The following is a 22,118-nucleotide window of genomic DNA, read 5'->3' as shown; positions in this document are numbered from 1 at the left end:
TTAAAAATTTGGCTTCTGCTTAAGTACCTTGTTGAGTGTGGTAATCATAGAATCTTAGAATTCCTAAGGGTGGGAAATACATCTTAAGACTGAGTTAACCCAGCACTGCCATTTCACTGCTAAACCACATCCTCAAGTGCCACTAATGGCACATGCTGCATTAAAAAAAAAAAAGAGACAAAAAAGCTCACCCAAAAAAAGCAAAGCAAACAAAACCAAGACAACAACAAAAAAACACCAAACCAAACCAGACAAACAAACAGAGCCAACCAACCAACTATTCTTCCAAAGACACTGTCTTATCAATTTTCATATCTGCTCCACAGCTGTGGAGCCTCACTAATTTCATGGAGCTCAATAAAACCATTAAAGTCTTATCACAGTATCAACCATGAGGTGAATGATTTAATTTCTTTGTATAGGCACCAATAACACCAGGCAGAACAACTGGAACGACTCTAGTAGGTAATGTGAGACAGAGATAAGGCACATTTTCTTCCTCTGTATATAAATCTCAGAGCAAATGGGCTCAGGACAGCATAAGGCCTCTTCTTCAGTGATGGCCTATGTCCAGGATGTGCTAGATTTGCAAAATTTAAAATTGCTCCTCCATCTTCTCTGCAGTTCTGCAATATATTACCAACTCTAAGGTTTAGTATTACAAAGAATCCAACTTGTTCAACTGGTAACAGATGCGCTACTGTCCCTGGAGTCCTGTTGTAGAAAATTTCTCTGTAGACGTAAAGCAATAGCAGCAAAGTTGCTAATGAATTCCTACCATGTTTTATTCATCAAATTAGTCTAATTAGCATTTAAATTAGCTAAATATTAAGAAATGAGCTACAGTCAAAACCCTGGACCTTGGCCGTGCTGGAAATCTGGCAAGTAGGGATGTTGGAGTAAACTTTAAAGTTATCTCTGCTCCTCAGAGCTCTGTGAAAACCTCAGATAGGATGAGCATATCTCCAGCATTAGGGACGCTGTGGCTTAGATAGATTTTTAAAAAGTCAGTACACTCTTTCTTTTTGCTTCTTTGTGATAAAAGTTTATCCCAAACAAGGAACCCAAATGAAGTAAACAATATATTGGTTGAAACATTAATGTTACAAATTTAAAACTATAAAATATTAGGAAAAGAAGTGACTGTATTAATGTTTTCTTTTTCATTTTTTGATACAATATATTACAGATAATGATATAAAATACATTCTACAACATTTGTAAGCATGTAAAAACATAGGTAGTACAGTTTAAAAACTACTGTTACATACTTTGATTTTTCTTACCTACTTTGGATAAATTTTAATGTTGATTTAGATTTTGGGGGGGTTAAAACCAGTTTAAATTAAAAAAAAAAGCTTTTAGTTTCACATATAGTTTGAACTCTGAAAAACAAAGAAGGAAAGGAAATTATTATACCTGTGTTAAAGTTACCAAGTTTTTATTAAGGTATATATAAACTTGAAAAAGTTATGCTAACTAACATTTATTTGTAGCTATCAACAGTAACATTTTTTAAGCCTTTGTCATGTCATAAGCCAAAAAATTCGGTATTACATGAAAAATTAAAAAAGAATGTCTTTTTTGGCTTTTGATATGGAGCAGAAGCTGATGTTTCTGAAAATGAACAACAAACAGACTCTGTGTGTTTTGAATAAATTAATCCTTGCCAGCCAAACCAAATGTTGTCACAGAGCCACTGTTTCTCATCAACAATGTGAGCTGTCAATGGCTTCCCAGCAACCAGCTTCACAGCAGATGAGTGATCCCCATACATCCTTCCCAATAGTAAGTTCTTTTATAGCAAAGGCCAAATCCCAATCACTCTGTATTTTAAAACTAATGCTTATTCCTTTATGAAAGAGTTATTTTCACTTTATTCTTACATGAGCAGGTGAGCACTGATCGGTGATGTGGGTTATGGAAGCTGAATGCCTTCCAGCCACTGGGGAGGGTGGATCTGGGGTGGCCTCTCATCACAGCAATGGAGGCCTAAATCTTAACTATTTTTAGATGGAGTTTATCAATTTATGATGGGATTTATCCTGATCTTGGGCGACGGAAGAAGTCTGCTTCCATTCTTGCATTCTGTGAGTGGTTCTGGTCAAAACAGCAGGAAAACTTTTGTGAATAAATCAAACCAAACTTGTATTCTTTACTGTTTTATGTACAGAGGGATAATATTAAACATTTTATAATAATAATAACAATTTTAATACCTGAATATCTGATTTCATGCTTAACATGGGTGTATAGTCTATGCTAATAGTTTATGGTAACAACTTTTAAAATGCCATTTTCTCAAAAGGAACCACACCCTGAAATGTGAATGCTAGAGACTGTAACAGTCCTTTCTGTCCCAAATCTTTCTGTTTCTTTGCGTGTACACTGATACACAGGGTTTTCTCATCTTTCAGATATAACCCTAACATATTTTTTGTTTTACACTAATTTTTCCGTCTTTCCACTCTCCCTTCCTCTGTAATCCTGTCTGTCAATTCTTGGTTTTTCAGAAACCCCAAAGGCTGTTAATCAGGAAAGTTTCTGTTTTCCTTCCTAGGAGATGATGTCAGGTCTACACTCTCCTGGTTTTGGCCAGGCTGCTTTCTGCAGAGCACCTCCTCACTCAGGGCAGTTCTCTGGGTTGGCCCTGCTGAGGCAGCTCTGCTCCCTGCTCTCTGTAGGGAAGCCAGCTGTAGCTGCCTCCCCAGGGGCAGCAGGCTTGACTGCATAAAATGATAAACTGTTTCATGGGATAAATTATAGCTTTCTCCACAGACTGAGAAAATTGAACAGAAATGGCCACAACGCAGATATATATTTGTTTGTATTCCTAGTCTGCAGCATTCACACATCTCATAGTATCTGTAGAAAACTTTTTTAAGAGCATTTAAAACTGTCTTGGATAATTTTACCTTTAAATTTTGTGCAGGAGCCTTGGACTAGTCTTCCAAAAACACTGTTGTAAAATTGGGATTGACAGGTTTAGGATATGGCAATATAGGTTAATCCTTGGGTGGTGACATCCCTGTGGTCATACCAACCCACTGCCAGGTTTCCCTTCCTCCTGCTGCGTGCTGAAGTGGCCCCAGTGTGGCCTTTAGCACACATCCCCTGCCTGTGAGTGACACAGCACTGCCACCCTCCCTACCACATTCAAGGAGATGGGGGCTGCACCCTGCTCTGATTGCCTGTGCCTCTTCCAGCTGTATGCAGCTCCAGATTTAGCCACTTGAATCAGGGAAGGATATAATGCTGCAAACACTTAGGTTCTCCCCTTGGTTTTAGTGTCACAGATTTCGCTGGCTGACAAAGCGGTATGTCACAGCAAATTTGCTTCTTTGTCATAATTTCCATTCTATGAATGTGTGAGGTTCCTGCAGAGGTTTTTCAGATCATGGCATTCATTGACATAAACAAAAAATTTGAACATCAGTCTCTTATGCCAGTTACTTCTTTTCTAAGCAATTTGAGTTTTGTTTCTGGATTTTTTTCTCATCTCTTCTAGGAAGTATATGATTAAATGTCTGTTATACAGTCAGTGTCATGAATCTTGTCATCTGTTAGGCAGAAACATAATCTGAACTCAGCTTGAGGAAAAATTAGAGCAATTATCTAGGGGGGAGGGGAAAGGAAATAGGTTTTGCTTGTAGACAGCTTTATAACATCTGTATCTCACTCTTTCTCTTTGTTCTGTTTTGTTTTCAATTCACCAAACATCGTAGGAAGCAAATTCTGGACACCACTGCAAAATAATTTTTGCTTTCATGAAGAAGAGAAGGCATTTTCCTCTGTGTAACCCTCAAACTGCTGCATCCTTTCCTTTCTGTATGTAGTGGAAATGCTCAGTTTCTAGCTCACTTCTAAAGATCTTCAGGCTAAATCTCAGCATAAAGTTCCCAGCCAAAAAGTGGTTTTGTGTGTGTCAAGGGGTGTTATATAACTACCTGCATAAAAAGTAGTACATTGAAAGACATTTTATTTCACTGGCACAGATGCTCAGCACTCATACATATTAGATATATTTTAGATCAGTGTAACAGCAGTATTGCAAAAGTGATGAAGGTGGCAGCACCTGAAATTTCCTGCTGTGGCCATTTTATGTATGACTGATCAAAAAGAGATGAGCCAAATGGTAACACTATAAATAATGGAAATTCAAGTTTCTGGTAAGACTTCAACTATGAGACTGCTCCTTCAAATTTTGTAGCAAAATGTCTACATCAGCTTGTGTATGAGATACATGCAGCACTTCTGTTACTTGAGGGACAGCAAAGTCAAAACTCATGTGTCATCATGGTTCCCTAAGGACACTCAAAAAATAAAAAGTCTTTGTGACAATAAAAAACAATGAGTATCCTGTTTTCACTATTTTTCATGTTACTCGTTCCTTGAGATTTGGGATTATTTTAGCCAAAACTCAAGTAAACTGAGAAGTTCTCAATAGGAAAAATTAAGTTGGAAAACCTGTATGTAAATTCTGGTGACTGAACTGCAGCAAATGGCCTTCAGTCATACAAAAGTGGCCACTACTAGTTTGGAATAAGGAATCTGCTTTGCTGGGGATTTTTAGGACAGGGCCAATGGGTTAGATAAGTGCTTACCATCACTGTGAAATGCGTGTGATAACTTGGCAGATAACTTGGAAAGTAGCTGCACTGAAATTTTCTTTTTCTTTTGCCCTAGCATCTTCCATTTATGTGAAAATGCTTGTTCAGCACCTACATTTATTTGCTACGTTTAAGTGCTAGAAGTAAATGACATTTTTTGATTTCTGAAATAGAAAAATATCACTTAAAGGAAGTCAGGAGTTCTCACTCTCAATAAGAGACTAATTAGCAAACTTCATGATGTGCATAAAACCCTAGGGAGAAGTTCACAGCATTTTTTTTCCTTGTAATGAGAGAAGGTACAAGAGACACTTTCTCTATTAACATTATTTTGATGAAATATATGGCATGATCTCCTTTTAATTTCTAATTACTTTCATTCTACATTTGATTCCACTCTCACAAAAGTTGAATTAATTCAACAGAAATCTCAGGTAAGCTTTAGGCAGAGTCTTAAATTTATATAGCATTAGAAAAGAGAAACTTCAGAAATAAAAACTAACAAAACATGCTGCATGACATATGGCGATACAGAATATTCATTCAAGGATGTCCTAAGTTGCATGCCTAGTAAACTGTAGCCTAGTAGTCAAATACTATTTCCCTAAAGAATTATTAAATTGATTTCGCAAATTACTAATTAAAAGTATAATGGGTTCTATATATACATAGATCTGCAGCACTTATGCATACATTTTATGTACAGATTAGGCACCTGCTGGAATACATTATTGCACCTACAACCGTTTTGTACCATCTGTAAATTGGAGTAATAATTATGGTTAAGTGTCACACAAATTGTATATAAACTAACAGCAGTGCTTGCCACTGCCTGTGAAGGTGGCCAGTTCCCATTCACTCCATCTCTCTCTTTGTCTCGCATCCATACATGTGTATGTGTTCAGGTTTTTGTTAAACTGATATTCTTGCAAAACTTTGTCCTTAGACTAGTAAATGCAGCTTAGTTCTCTCTTAACCACCGATTAACTAATGCAGCAAGTAATATTTTGTGCCTGCCTTCAGAGACTGTAACTTGTTAGTCAAAATGTTGTCAAGTTATGGAACCTTCTATCTCTGAGACATTTATCTTCATGGGAACAAAATACTCATGAGTTCTTCCTTTTTCTGCCTAACATAAATAGCTAAACAGGAATTAGAGCAACAAGGAGGACAAAGGTATTGTTTCTCTTGTGAGTATGTTAAACACAAGGCTAAAGACCCTGGATCCTGGATGAGAGTTTTGAGTACTGTATTAGTTACAAGGGCACTGGTTTCATCTTCATTAAAGGGTGGGCAGTCCTTTGAATTCCATTAATTATTTTATAGTTTTTGCTTTTCTACCCTAAATGAAATGTACCAAGCGGAATATTTTGCTCAGCTTGGAACAAAGGTTTAATTTCAGCAGGGAAAACAAAGTAAAAAATTAAATTAATGAATAAATGTTGTTGAATTTAAAAGTATTTTCGTTGTTCAGGTTCAAAGAAAGGACTAACGTAAAGGGCAAAAATAATGCATGAAAATAAATTAATAATATCACCTTTTTCCTGCATCTTTAAAAACCCACATCCTCCCAGGGCTTAGTTTCACAAACAGCTTAATCTGGTCTTAAGACTCATTGATGTCAAAAGTCTCCCCACCTCTGTTTCTGCCCTCCCCATTGTGCTTCTCTACCTGCTACCCTTGTGTCTGTGCAACATCCACATCAACCAGGTGAGCTCAGCCGAGACATTGCTCCACCTGGCTGCACCAACTTCTGAAGAAGGAAATAAAATGGGGAAGACCTTTGCAAGTTGTGAAACCATGGTTTGTCTCACAATAAATGCCTTTCTCTGTTGTGCTTTCCTATCCTGAGAAATGTCAGCTATAGTTCCAATATGATGCTGCATTTGTATTTTGTAAAAACAATATTTGTTTCATTGAAGCAAGCATAGTCGATGGCATTTACAGATATCAGCATAATCATCTCTGGAGTAGACCTTTATGAGAACTTTCCAGATCATCCAAGGGTTTTTTTTATATTTTTAATGGGATTAGTATAAAAACAATTAGTTGGTTTGGTTTTTTTTTCCTCCATGAAACTTCTGGTTCGGTTTTGGTTTGTGATTAGATTGTAAATGTCACTAGAGGACTGCTAGGTATCTTGCTGGTTAGTTTCTCAACAATGTGTTTCAAAGTGCAGTGAGACAAAGAACTTTAAAATAATATTTTAGTTAGTAATATGAGTATTTCAGTCTTCTAAAAAGGGTTTGCTTTTAGTCAAGATTGGGGCAGATAGTCTTATCTGCCTGACCCAAAGTGGTTAAGCTATCCTGGCCTAATCGATTCTTCATTCACACAATTCCTAAGTAGCCAGGGTAAGCTGGCATATTTTTGTACTGACCTTTGTTTAACCTGCTCTGAGACTGCCTCTAAACACAGGTCTCCTAGTTAGAGATAGATGTGGAATGCAAACAAAAACAAAGCCTCTGGCACACTTGAAATGGAAGATGACCGTTTCTTTTTCTTTTGCACCATTTCAGAATAAAGGATTTGTCGAAGATCCGTTTAGATGGCAAGCTGAGTAATACCATGTATTTCCAAAGGCTCAGTTTGTCATAATAGATAAAATCAGATTTACACATAGACTAGACAAAGTCTGAAAAAGTTATATTCCAAGAGTTTCTTTTGCTCTACAGAAGACTAAATTGAATAATCCATAATATCAAACAGGGATATGGAATGAAGGAAGTTTGAATTCATGACCCTCATTCAACCTAGCCATCCATAAAAAGAAAGAGAAGAAACTTTTTCATAAATGTGCATTAATCATTATCCTTTGTATTTCTGTTAATTAAATAAATGAAACATGGACAATGCTAAAATATTACTTCAATGTATTGTGGATCTATGAAGAAAAGTTATTCCCTTTACAACACAGAGGAAAATAGACCTCTGTCTTTAGAGGAGTATAATCCTTTAATTCATCTAGGGACTCAAATCCAAGAAAATGTGTTCCACATCTACATGACAATGAAGAAAGTTTTCCTAGATAAACAGGTACCAACCATTATATGTAATCACTTTAGATTTTTTTTATCCCAGTTTCTGAGCTTGGTGTCAGAAGGAATTCAGGCTCAAATCTGGAGAGAAGTATATGATGATGTACAGTTGTTGAGTGGAATCCTACCATTTGCTTTCTGATGTTTTTGTTTTCTTGTGAGTATACAGTCATTCTATAACTATCAACTCAAATGCATAAAGAAAAATTCATACCTCTTCTTTACCTGCATATCCACAGCTACAAAGAAATTATTTTTTGAGGAATTGAGACTATTTTTATATCGTGAAGCTGAAACTCAAATGCATACCTCAGTTTCCAAAGATAAGGCTGTTTCTACCACCTTCTTTCTTTCACTTTGCATAGTCAGTGCAGGACTAGTAAATAAAAATTGCTCTGGTTTTGATGAATTTGTCCCAGTCAGTGTACTCTTAAAAAAGCAGGCCACCTCTAATTTAGGGTGTCTTATTTTGCTTGTCATTTAGAGATTATTTGCCAAAAAGACACACGAGGATTTCCACTTGTGGACAGTATTGCCTCACCCATAAGGAATCTCAGAGTGAGAGTTTTGTTCCTGCAAGGAAAATTCTGCTGAGACACTACAAAAATTCCTTTTCTTCAGTATATTAGTTGATGAAGTTTTTGTGGGTATGACTTTAGCCCTCTGACTCTATTTGCCTTTGAATTAACCATAGAAGCTCCACTGTAATCTCAAATCTTTAGCCATGCTGTAGTGCTGTGATTTCTCAAACATCTGCTGGGGACTTTGAAACCACCACATTCATTTTCTTATGACCTAAGCTGCAATTTAATTCAGGTCTCTGAAGATGAAAGCCAAGGAAGCCTCTACAGAGAGCAGAACACTTCCAAAACAGTTCTGAGGCTGTGGAGATGGGAACAGCTGGCCTGCTCTCCCTTTTTGGTTGGGAGGGATTGTTGTTTCCAGGTCCCTATCAGACATCTGAGGAACCCCTATTTTTCTTTTTTTACTACAACCACTTCCTGAGGCGAAGTGCAACAGTCCCTATCCATCTGCCCGCAAAACCTGGAAAGAAACTTGAAATTTGTAAGGGTTTTGTTTTTTTTTTCAGTAACCTGTTTAAAATCTTTGCATATTACAGAAGTAGAAATAAATTCCCCACAAAAGCGGGAGGACTAGAATCAGTTCTTGCTTGCTTGTTTGTAGACAATGTCATAGTTCTTGCTAAATGATAACTAAGCCTCTGTTTTTTACTGTGGAAAAATGTAGAATGTAAAACCTCAAATATTTTCACCAGACAGAACTTGCATTCCTTGGCCAGCCCCAGCTGGAAGTTATTGTCAAGGTTGTTGTTCATCAAAGAACTCAAGCAGAAGGCAAAGCCTTATTCTGGTATTTCTGTAGCACCTGTACAGTGGAGCCCTGATCCATGCCTATGGGTCTTTGGTCTGACATATGACTCCTAGGAAACAAAAAAGTAAATAATATTCAGTGGTAATCTCACAAATGGTCCCTTTAGGGCCACAGCTAATATAGTGCACGTAAAATTAGGCATGTGCTCAATTATAAAGTTATTACTCAATCAGAGGTTTTGTAGGCTGAAAATGTGATTAAGGAGTATTTCAGCTTGAGAAAAGCCCTAGATTAAATGTTGGGGTTTGGGTTTTTTCATACAAAGCTCAGATGTATCATATAATTTTGGAATATTCCTTTCATTTTTAATAAGCTTGTGCAAGCTATACAGTTGGAAATGTCTTCAAATGAAGTTTATAAAAGAGTGTACTATTCAGATTTCAAAGAAAAAAAGAATTCCGCAGTCAAAGAAATCCAAAGATTTTTTCCCAAGCATTTTGGTTTTCTAAGTCTAGGGCTTTTTAAGTTAAGATTCAATTAATACATTGTTATTCAAATCAACCAGAGCATTAAATGAAACAATATTGACTTAACCTTCCTGTTACTCTATGTTTCATGACAGTTATCCCAAAAATTAATTAGTTCTGCTTGACAAAACGAGTTGGTGATGTAAGTGTTGCTAGAAGTAAGGCTTTGAGTGGAAGCTACTCAAAAATCCCATGAAGTATTACTGTAATTAAGTGCCAAAAGTGTTACCATAATTAAGTGCTGAAGTTGGCTCTGGTGTGAGCTGACCTTGGTATTGACACAGGAGTTATGCCTACAAGCAGTGGATGTGATCACTGCCACTGGCTGAGCCTGTGTAGGATTCCCCACTCTTTGGTGGAATTTCAGTCTACTTGTGAAACTGAAGTCAGGGCTGGGGAAACTAGCGCACTGAACAGCTTGTTGAGAACAGCCCTGCAGAGTTTCGTGCTTGAAGGAAGGTCCATGATGCAGCCAAGGTGGTGGGACAACAAGGAGAGGCAATAGGAAGGACAGTGCTGACTGATTAATTTTTCCAGGCTACCTGAGCTGTCAGTGGAGAGACACTGGCACTGCTGGAGGCTTTGGGTGAGCTGCTCAGTGGTCTGTCTCTCCTTATGGACTGTGGTGAGAAACCAGGCATAGCAAACAGCTAACCTAAGGAGATAGGTAGGCACCTAAAACAGCACAGTGGAAGTTTCTTCATCTTCACCTCCTGCACGCAGATCTTTTCAGCACTTACAGTTACATCGGACCCCTTCCAGAAACAAATGTATTCTCTCTTCATTATCTTGATATCTAATTAATAACTAAGCTTCTAAAATGTGCAAACAAACCTCTATTTTATGAAGGTTTGAGAAGGATAATCCAAAACCTTGATGAAAGCAAGCCTTTGCAAAAAGTCCCCTCTTTGCCTGGAGGACACTGTGTATTTCACATAAGGAGGTTATTTGTAAAATTGGTCCTGGTCCAAATTTAGATATATAAGCATTTGCTTAAGCTTAACGAGTTCCATAATGTGCTTACAGGTAAATGCATGTTTAAGCACATTGTTGGAAGGAAAACAAAAGAATGCTGATGTAGATCAAGGGGCTCATCGGACTGAAAAAATAGCCAAGGGGTGAAATACAGTTACTTGTCACCTGAAACTATTGCCTGTTATTGTTCACCACTGATTCTTACTAGCACAGTGGAAAAGGTGACATGGCTGTAGGGGCAATTAACCTGCTTTACCTTCTTACCTTCTTTTACTCTTAGCAAAGTGCAAATGGAAACATAGTTCTGAAATCAGTCCTTTCAATTTTACTTTATTCTAGATATGATTAGACCTTTTTGCCTTTTTCTCTGACTCTTTACACATACATGTAAGCTAACCATACTACCGCTGAAGGGGAAGTACATTTTCTTCTTGTACAAAATGATGACTTTTCACCGAAAAAATCAACTTGCTCCAGAAAAAAAACATTTTCATCTGAGAATCAAAACTTTTCTGCTATCAGTTTTCTTGTTACTTTTTACAAAAGTCAACTTTTTCCATGGAAAGCTAATGTTCTTTGAGAGCTTTTTTGCATTAGAAACAGTTTCATTGGCTCATATATTTATACTTTAGAAAACTACATGAGCACATCTATTATTTTCTGTCTGATTCACTGTGGAGATAAAGCGGGAATAACAAAGGCAGTCAAGACACATGACTTGGTATTGTCACTTGGATCTTTGGTGGTTTGAAACTTTTGGAAACCAATATGTGGACATATATAGGTATCATTAGTTCGCTTCCTTTCCAGTAAAAGAACTTGGGGTCATTAAATGCAATTGGAAGGAGGGAGGTTCAAATCCCTCTAAAGAGACAGTTGCTCACTTTCCTCTGAATTAAACTGTGGAGCTTACTGCTGTAGAATGGTGCAGATACTTAAAGTTTCCAGGGGTTGAAGGAGAGACCAAATAAATCCATGTAATATAATTCTTCTGAGGATTAGTAATGATGTACAAATTGTGTCTGATTCAAGAAGACTCTGAGCTGCAAATGGTTGGAGGATGAGAAAACATTCGTGGGAGTCATCATACACGTTGGGACTTTTTCCTAACATGCTTTACTAGCAGATCCTGGCACTAGCAGCAGTGAGAGAGGGGATACTGCACTAGATGGATTGTCTGATCCAGTACTCATGCTCTTAAGTGCACTAGTGTTTACTGCAGTCCTTTATATGGAAACTGTGATGTGTTAAGCACATCCTGAAGAGACTTCACTTCTCACTGATGTGTGGTAATGACTCAATACTCACAGGACCAGGCTTTTCTCATGTGGGTTAGAAATACCTGATTATCTGTTTGCAAGTCCTGCCTCCTGTAAACAAGACATTGAGACTCAATTCAGTATTTCACAAAATACAAGAGAGAGAGGAGAAAATAACATACAGATTATACACAGAAAGAGCAAAAAGGTGCCAAACACAACATTTTTGAAATTACAATTTTCAAATTAGAAAAGGGGAAAGGAAAATGTTAAAAACAGTTTTGTTAATCATCTTTTTCTTTGTAGGTAAATGCGTCCCGCCAAGAAACCAAACTGATGGAAGAATGTGACCAGCTCATTGAAATTATCCAGCAAAGAAGACAAATAATTGGAACCAAAATCAAAGAAGGAAAGGTAAAATCTTTTCTTCTTTAGATCCCAAGCAGGTCAATACTGCTTCCTTGGGTTTACAGCTTTTTTGACTGCAGGTACTATTAATACAAAATTGTAAAAGTTCTTATGTAGTCCTGGGCTCCTGCTACTTTCATGTAAAGAAGAATGAAATACTTGAAAAATTAGTATGCTAGACCTCAACTGTTTATTTGGCATTTCTCTTACTAAGTGTAATTGTGTTTTTTAAGGATGAAAACAGACATGATGTCACAATCAGTAAATCACAATTCAATTATGTCTACTTAATGATTCCTGAACTATGTTTTATGCCTGACAGTTTTTCCCCCCTAGTTTTTACTTTCACAAAATGTCACAGCATTTGGAATCATGTCTGGCAATTATCTACATGATTTTTTTTCTAGATAATTTCATTATTTATTCAAATACTATCACATAAATATTTTATTCCAGTCATTGCATGTGTGTGTGTAATTCATGCGAATAGGAAGTCTTAATTTATTTACAAAAAAAGATATTAAAAAACATGCAAGAAATTAAATTGTGTGCATTTCTAATTCCTGAGGCTCAGTGATTATTCATGGCAAACATATTGAGCAGGAAAAATCTCTGATATTTAAGTTTCAACACATTTTGCTAGCTGTTAACTCAGAAATGCATTACAGTTGAATTAATATTTTTATTTGCTAGGTGCACAGTATTTACTCTTTAACTGCTAACCTAACTAAGTCAAATATAAACTCTTCTTGTGTGGGAAAAGCTCAGGAAAGGAAGAAAGTCAAGAGCAGGTTAAATGGTTCATGGGGCTGTCAAGATATTCCAATTAACTTGAAATGAAAAACCTGTAGGCAGGGGCTGACTTAAACATGTTTGAAGCCACAGGTCCTGTACACTGCGTGACAGAACCTGAATTTCCTCATGCTGTTAACAAAATATAATTCCCTTCAAATGGAATAGATGGTCTTCTTCATGTTTGCTTCAGCTCTGTTTCTCTGTGCAGTGAGACCAGATGTGCTGCCAATGAAGTAGCAAACTTTCCATTCATTTGGATTTGTGCTATATGCATGATTGTTTTTAAAAACTTTTCTTGCAAAGATGTATTCTAATGTCCATTTAGCATGGAAGATTTACAACACATTGACTCCAAATTTATTTGAGCAGAGCTGATATCAGAATCTCTCCCCGTTCTTTGTTCTGCTTTGTTGAGCCAAAAGTGATATCAGTGGAGGTCCAGTAAAGATCTGGAATGCTTTGACCCAAATGTTATATATGTTGAAAGATTTCAGGGATTCAAGACACTCATGTGAAAAGCCACAGAAAATTCTGCCCAATGTATCTTCTTTTAAGGGGGCCTTTCTGGAAGGTAGGGAATGACAGATCTCTCTGTAGGACTGTAATTACAGCTACAGAGCTGTAACTACATTCAGGTATAAAGTTCTAGCTGTGTCTACAAGCCTGGAGATTCAGCCTTGAAGTCACACAAGTGTGAAAAACCGGTGCAGCTCCATCCTTAATCTCACCTATCACTTGAAACCTACAAAATCCCACAGATCTTGTAACAGGAAAGAAACAAATATCAACTAGATAAGATAATTTTAGGGCAGATTTCATTCCTACCATTGCAGAAGTGGGTGGAGAGTGAGTGAAATGAGACTCTTCCTTTTACAATTTATCATCCATTGTCTTCTTGAAGAAGATATAAAAAAAGAAGCAAGCAAGCAAAAAACATATGTCACAAATCATGACATGCCTGCTTTTGACTGCAAAAAACTCACAAGGTAACATTTATTTCAGTTCACTGTTTACTTTTTAATTAATAAGGAGAAGAGCTTCTTAACACTGCAATGAACCTTTCCCGGTTAGACTGGTATAGACCAAATTGTAATCTCTGCAAATGCACAGGCAGAGAAAGCATTATGGCATTAGCTCATCCTAGAAGCTGGTCAGATCATTAGCATTATTAAAATTCATACATTCCCAGCATTTTCCCTGCTTTGTTGTTTCTATCTTTAGAAGAAATACTAATGTTACATGACATTAATCATTTGGCCAGTATCTTTTTTGGAAAGTTTTTCAAAAAAGTTTATTTTCCTACTTATTTCTGTTGTCAGATAGGTATACTAAGACACCCTCATTTATGCTTAGGATGCAAATATATCTGAAATTTAACTTAGCAGCTTCATAGCTTGTGCCGTAATTCCTGAGATTGGGAATGTTGTCTTGATCATAAATTTGAATATTTCTGCCAAACCACTTTGTTGTTAGTTTCCTCATTTTGAATGTAACTGGCTCTTAATGTGCCTTTTTAAACTCCAGAATTACTTAATTTCCTTCCTATTTCTTACTGCTGTTCAAACTATGGTCCTGATGTGATAACAATGGAAAGGACTCCCAGACCTTTCAGGAACTATTCTAGTTCCTGGAAGTTTTGTTAGCCAACATTGTCTTTAAATGGAGGATTGACTGTGCCCTTTCCTAACCTTTCAGCTAATGATTACAGTCACATCTACTGTGTTTATCTCCAGCACATATGTTTGCAGTAATAATAATCATCTCTCCAGCACTACTGTGCTTTTGTCCCGTTAAAAATATCCAACAAGAAAACACCCTGTTTGACTAAAAGCACATAATGAGAAGGTCAGGTGTGTCTTCTTAGTAGAACCGAATAGTCTTTTTCTGTTAAGTTATATTTTAAGATTATTTCTTTTTATGAAATTCACTTAAGTAATAAGAAAAATGTAGTTAATCTATAAGATGTCTTTAACACAGATCTCATAATTTCAGAGAAATGGCTATCTAAATAGCCCTTAGTTATCATGTAAGCAGAAATTACCAGGAAATTACATCCCTTCTGCTGGAAAATAGGCCAGCTGTGCTTGTTTTGGCTCTCTCCCTTTGTTTTCCATGTGGAAAATATTCAAGCAGAAAGACTGTGCCTGTCCCTTACTGAAAATGTTGCATGGCTAGATGGAATTCCCCGCAAAGCTTGTGTGAAAGAAGCTCTTGTCACCGAAGTAATTCGTCTTAACTCCTCCTTTGCCAAGGTTTGCCTCTGAAGTGCAAATTCAATCATGATACACACCTTAGAGATGTGACTGCTTTCTTATGTTTTCACTCAAGGTGGTGAGGTTGAGAAAACTGGCTCAGCAGATTGCGAACTGCAAACAGTGCATTGAGCGCTCGACATCCCTCATCTCTCAGGCTGAGCAGTCGCTGAAGGAGAATGATCACGCTCGTTTCCTGCAGACAGCTAAAAATATCACTGAAAGGTAAAGAAGATATTCCTCTTGATAAGGAGAAAAACCTTACTTTAAGGTTGTTGAGTTGTCATAAATTCCGTAGTCTTGTCACACCACAGATGTGGTCAAAGACAGAGCAGTAATTGACACACACTCCTAAAACACTACTTTGTGCTGTACCAGAGTGGGAAGAAACCTTACTGTAATGCTAAATCAAAACACCCCTTTGAGGAGCAGTCAAGAAAAGGTGCAAATTAAGATTTAGAACAGTTAACAGCATGCACAAATGAAAGAGGTAGAATGGTTGCCAAGCAGATGTCTGGTACTAAACACAACAAGAAAAAAAAAAGATTTCTGGAGGCTGAAATTCCTACTTCATGAAAAATTCTGAGATTGAGAAAGAAGTCAGGCAGGAAGTGCATTCCTTAGAAGAAACTGGTAATGGTCTTAATGGATACATATTTTTCACCAAATAGCAAGCCACCATGTGTCTTTGAAGAGATAGAGGTTAAACAGTCTGAATGTCTGGAAGTTACATCAGTTACTGTGTTGGGTCCCTTGGTACAGGGAATTTCTATTGTTTTTAGGGTCCTGGCTTCTTTTCAACATGTCATATATATCAAGGACCCCAAGACAAGGACTGTGCTATCAGAAAATTTTCAGTGCAGTGCTGTGAATGCTGAAACATTACCACTGAATTTCTGCAGTATTTTTTGATGAAAAAAAATGCTCTGTTGGAATTATCAGCTGTCTGGCAATCAATCAATAATATTTAAAAAACAAACCACAAAACAAAACAGGGAGAATATCTCTGAACAATGAAGAAGAAAGCCATCAAAAGTACGCTCATTCATTCAGCTATTTCTTTATTTCTGGGTTTGCATTGTATTTTTACATTCTCCACTCAATTCTCCCCGAATCCAAAGCATGAAATTCCCTGCTCTTATTATGTATTTTTTTAAGTCTACCACTTACTGTGGTTTGCTGTATCAGTCTTCAGCAAAGCCATCAACACTGGGTTGTTCATTACAGTTTCAGAGAATTGAAAATCTGTTGAAAAAGGCAAGGCCAGGCAAAGCAGTGGAGAATATGTGGTCTTTCAGACTTAGAGCCTAATTCGTATTCTGTCACCAAGTTACATTGTGGCATCCCAGTTGAAGCTAGTAGTAAAACTACCATGAGTACCAAAAGCGAAATGTGGGGGTCTGTCCTTTTTTCAGTATTCAGCAGAACCAGCAGTAGGGCAGAAACCTGTGGAGACACAGAGCTTTTTAAGTGACTACCAGAGAATAGTCAGAGAAGCTCCATTTTGAACTTGTAAAACATGAACAGTTGCATCATAAATACAGTCACAGGAGAGACACTGGGAGAGCAAAAATGAGACAAGCTGACATATGGGCCCAATCAAACTTAATTCTTGGCTATCACAGATTGCTGTCTGTAATGAGACGGCTGTGAACGCCCTGCAAATCAGGGAATCATTTCAGGCAGTGAATAAAACCAAGGGTAAAAAAGCACCAAGTGCTTACAGACAAATTGCAAATGGAAAAAGATACTAAATCAGATTAATAAATTATTCCTCACAAGTAATTCTTAGTTCTCATGTGGTGAGCAACATTTTGTCTGCTTTTAAACTGCTCATGTAACAGTTTCACCAGGGCCTTGAGCTCCAGCAGCTAAAGCAGTCTCCTGAAATCATGCTCATTGCATTTCTTCATCCACATATTTCAAAGTAATTGCAGTATAATATTCTCTGTTGTAAGCACAACTGGTAGCTAAGCAAGCAAAGTCATTACACACACTCCGATGATTTAGGCTGTGCATTATTTGCAGTGTGCAAAATGCGTTTATCCCAGAAAAACCCTTTCCAACCAAGTACAGTGTCAGAGCAGAAAGAATTACAAAATGAAACAGTCCTCTGAACCTAATATTGTGACATGGTGTCTGAAATTGTGAATTGTTGAGCTCACCAAAATCTGAGTGTAACACATGTAATCACAGAGCACCCTTTGCATGGCCCCAAATGACAGTCCAAAAAGGCCTGGTGATAAAGTCTACATAATAAATATGTGCTTTGTGGAGGTGTTTGAATAAGCTCTTACAAAAAAATAAAGAAGTATAAAAGCTGAGATAATTTGTCACTTTAAATACATGGGGCAAAAGGCACTTCAACTGGGCTCCATAAGAAAAAAAATCTGTCCTAGGATCTACTTTAAACTAATTTCTACACCACAGTTGCAAGAGAAACCATGTTCAAAACTGTATAACAAGAATTATTGACTAGGAACCCTCCTCAGCTCAGTTTCTGAAAATTATGCTGAAGACAATGAGATGTACAGATCAGTTTTTGACTCTCTTAACTGTACTTTCCTAAAATACTAAACAAAAAATATATGAAAAAATAGTCCTTAGTAAACATTTGTCCCAGAGCCATTTCAATTCTGTCTACAGAAAAAATACTCTGATTTGGGAAAATTCTAGTTGAAGCAATCAAAATATTTTTATCTGACACGTCATGAATGACAGATAACAGACATGCATTGTGTGCATGGTTGTCTGTTTATCTCCAAACTGAAGCAATTGACCAGTTTCTAATGAGGTTTAGTAATCTCTTTGCCTAAATTAACTGAACATTCTGTAAACATATCCATAATCCAGCTCTCCAGAAATACGCATTTTGGGATACCAGGCTGAAGGATCTGAAAAATCCTTCCTGATGGCAGTTTTCTTGTGAAAGTTCATCTCTTTATATTAGTACAGCAGGACAGAGAAAATGTGGATGTAGCTCCTGAAATGAGGTAGGCAAGGAAACCTTTTGTTTTTGGAGGAAATGCAAGTATGCACCCATGCTTTTCAGGGAAAAGCCTTTCAAAATAAACTGTGCTGACATCTATTTGTTTTATCTCCCCCCTGTACCTTTTGAAGTTAACAGCAGTGTGCTGTGCTGAACAGCTGAGGAGGTGTGGGGATCTGCACCAAACCCTTGGGATAGCAGTGCCAAGGAATGCCTGGAGCCAGAAACTGCTTGGAAAAAGAAGGGTTGGGAGAGATGCAGCATCTGTCAGGATTGCTTGAAACACAGATAATTATGGTGCTATTGCTACTTTGGTTCAACGGGTCATTAGAAAGAACAATTCAAAATATATTGTTACCTAACTAATATTTTTTTTAAATCTTCCCTGACACTGCATGTTAGACCAAAGTTCAGTAATAAGTTTTTATTGGAGATTTTGCTCTCAAAAATAAAAGTGTTAGGACAAGCTCCTAACTTAAACCACATAAATAAAATACACATAAAAGTTTTTGTCAAGCTTTTTGAGAAAAAAACAATCACAATGACTGTGATAATCATATTGATCAGGTCAATGTTGATGTGAAAGTTATTGTGTCTTGAGTGCTAAAAGAGTTTTTTCTTTTCATTACAGGGTTTCCATGGCAACTGCATCCTCCCAGGTTCTAATTCCTGAAATTAATCTCAATGATACTTTTGATACTTTCGCACTTGATTTTACCAGGGAGAAGAAGTTGTTGGAATGCCTTGATTATCTTACAGGTACTTTTTTTATCAAGATGCTTTACTATATATTCATCATAAAAAAGTAGTGATAGGATTTTCTTCAGTCTTCTCCGTAGTCCCAGCTTTGGCTAACTGCCAGGGCATTCTCACTCCACCTCTTCAGTAAGGGGAGAAAATAAGATGAAAAGCTCATGGGTTGAGATAAGGACAAGGAGTTCTCTCAAGAGTTACTGCTACAGGCAAAACAGACTCAACTTGGGGAAGATAAATGTAATTTATTGCCAATTAATTGTAAAAGTGGGTCACTGAGAAATAAAAATATATCTGAGAAAAACTGTCCCCCATTCCGTTCTTCTTGGGCTCAACTTCTCTCCTAGCTCTTCAACCTCCTCCCCACAGAGCAGTGCAACATGATGGGGAGTGGGGGTTGAAGTCAGTTCATCACACATCACCTCTGTCACTCCTTCTTCCTGATACTCTTCCACTTCTCTGACACGGGAATCCTCCCATGGAATGCAGTTCTTCATGAACTTCTCCAACATAGGCCCTTCCCACAGGCTGCAGTTCTGCAAGTGCTCCAGCACTGGTCCTTCTGCCGGATGCTGTCCTTCAGGAGCGGACTGTTTCAAGTGTGGGCCACAGTTCCTGCGAGAAAACTTGCTCCTGTGTGGTCATCTCTCTCAGGCTGCAGCTTCCTCCAGGGCATATCAACCTGCTCCACTGTGGATCTTTCACAGCTGCAGGTGGATATCTGCTTCACTTTAGTCTTCTCTGAGCTGCAGGGAAACAGCCAGCATCACCTTAGTTTTCACCACAGGCTGCAGAGGAACCTCTGCTTTGGAGCCTAGAGCACTTCTCCCCCTCCTTCTTCCCTGACCTTGGAATCTGCGGGGCTGTTTCTATCCCATTTTCTCACTCCTCTCTCTTCCAGGTGTTTCACAGCCTTTTTTACCCTTTCTTGAATATATTATCACAGAGGCACTACCAGCATCAGTGATGGGCTCAGCTTTGAGCAGTGGCAGGTCTATCTTAGGACTGTCTGTGTCTGACATGGAGTCAGCTCCTGGTCTTTTCTGACAGGGATCACCTTGTAGCCTAGCCACGACCAAAACCTTGCTACACAAGCCTAGTACTCTCTCCCTCTTAATCCTGAATGTATTACCCCTAGCACCCCCCGATTGCCCCAGGAAGCATTAGGTGCTACACAACACAACCGGGATGCATTTCCTACCTCTTCTCCTTGCATTCCTCCCCACCAGAGTGATGAAGTGGGAGTGAGAAATGGTTAAAAGCCACTGCAGCAGAACAAAGTGAAAGAACAGCTGGAGCTCAGCGTGGAGCAGCCAGAGGAGGGAGAGCAGGGACCAAACCCCATTTCCCAGAAGGTGGATGCTCCAGGTGTTATCCTCTCCCTTAGGGCTTCCTCCTTGCTGCAGCAGATTGCAGCCTGGCAGAGTTCCCACGAGCAACCAGAAGCAGTTCAAGTAATCAACATCACAGGCTCAGCAACGAAAGATGTTTTCTCATGTCAGTGACACTGTATTTCCCCCATCACAGAACTGGAGGATCTTGCTATATCTGGGACTAGAGAGCACACAGTGCACACTCTGCCAGAGTGTGGGTTGAGTTCTCCACAGAGCAGAGCCCCACCTCACTTAACTGAGATCTTTGATCTGAAGAAGCCCACAGGATTAGACCCTTACTGAAAGCCTCAGTAATGTGCACTCTCAGACTGTACAATGACTCATAAAGGAAACAAATTACTGTAATTTAGGATGTTTTGATTTCAATGCCAGAATTAGAACAATTCATTCCATTTCAATTGAAAACAGAAGAAACATGGTAGGTTTTCATTTTGCAGTGTTTTTAAGCATCTGCTGTTAACAGCAAGACTTTGCAATGAAGGGCACAAAGCACTTTGACAAAAACACTTGGAAACACTTCCTGGGTCCATTCACTTGTCCCAGTTTGCAGTTGGTACACCCATGTTAGTTCAGGAGAATGTGAGGGGGTGGAGTCTTTTCATTGCCAATCAGTGTATCTTTTCCATGCAGAGTGCTGTCTGCTGGCTTTTCTTCAGAGGAAAGGCTGAGAAAGTTAGAGTTGTTCAGCCTGAAGAAGAGAAGGCTCCAAGGAGACCTCATTGTGGCCTTTCAATACTTGAAACATTTTATTAGGGCCTGTTGCAATAGAACAAGGAGTAATGGTTTTAAAGTAAGGGAGGGTAAGTTTAGATTACATATAAGGAAAAAATCCTTTATAGTGAGGGTGGTGAGACTGGAACAGGTTGCCTAGAGAGGCTGTAGATGCCACATCCCTGGAAACATTCAAGGTCAAGTTGGATGGGACTCTGAGCAACCTGATCTAGATGAAAATGTTCCTGCTCACCGTCTGGAGTTGGACCAGATGACCTTTAAAGGTCCCTCCCAAATCAAACTATTATATGATCCTGTGATTCTATGATTCTATGAATAAGTGAACAGATTAATACTGGGCAGTGCAAGACTAGGGGCATGCACAGGGCAGCAACACCCTTGCCTGATAGAGCTGAGGAGTTCTTGCCATATTTGAAAAAGAGATTTTGTCTGGAAGAAGTTTCTGTATCACCATGTGACTGATGAATGTAATCAATATCTAACACATATTCTAGTAAATAAGATACAATAGTAATGGGGTAAGAGTCATTTTAACTTCTTATACAGTACTAGTGAAATGTTATGGTGTCTGCCTCTCCCCAGATCTGCTGGAATTTTGCTACCATGTTGAGCATTCACCCCAAAATTATAAAAATCCAAGAAAATGAAAGGAGGGATTAAAACAGACTCATTTGCCCTAACCTAGCAATCTGCCTGTAAAATAATCACTCTCAACATCCTTTATAGTCGAAGAAGAATTTTCAGGCACATATCTCAGGGCAGTTGACTCCATTCTGGAGTTGCCTATTTCTCCCAGTTGTCTCCAAACAGAGATTATATATATTCATTCAAATACAAATATTTATGGTTTAGATCTTTTTACGAGGTTAATTCTGTCTAGTAGTCTGTTCCTGCACCCCTGAGGTCTTTTCACCTTTGTACATCGTGTGTCGATATTATCAGCTTAATTGCTATACACACTACAGAAAACAAAGGAAGGTTGTATCTGTACAAAGTTTGTCTTGCTACAAAGAACTTCTTTGTGATCCATCATGCTGGCTGTGTCATTTACACA

At 38.1% G+C, this 22,118-nt stretch overlaps 1 protein-coding gene across 3 annotated transcripts in view; it reads left to right on the top strand.

The window, feature by feature from the left end:
• The window catches only part of MID1 (midline 1), a 241,620-nt gene that overhangs the window by 198,360 nt on the left and 21,142 nt on the right, over positions 1 to 22,118 (top strand). For all 3 annotated transcript variants that reach the window (XM_017812359.1, XM_017812360.1, XM_017812361.1), the window contains exons 4-6: positions 12,048 to 12,155; positions 15,273 to 15,421; positions 18,817 to 18,944. In XM_017812359.1, the coding sequence (XP_017667848.1) occupies positions 12,048 to 12,155; positions 15,273 to 15,421; positions 18,817 to 18,944 (385 nt within the window). The remainder of the gene's footprint in view (positions 1 to 12,047; positions 12,156 to 15,272; positions 15,422 to 18,816; positions 18,945 to 22,118) is intronic.

The sequence above is a fragment of the Lepidothrix coronata genome, unplaced genomic scaffold (genome assembly GCF_001604755.1).
Source record: "Lepidothrix coronata isolate B3197 unplaced genomic scaffold, Lepidothrix_coronata-1.0 Scaffold35, whole genome shotgun sequence".
In the NCBI taxonomy this organism is placed as follows: Eukaryota; Metazoa; Chordata; class Aves; order Passeriformes; family Pipridae; genus Lepidothrix; species Lepidothrix coronata.
The sequence above is the reverse complement of the archived record's forward strand: the minus strand, read 5'-3'. Positions and strand labels throughout refer to the sequence as shown.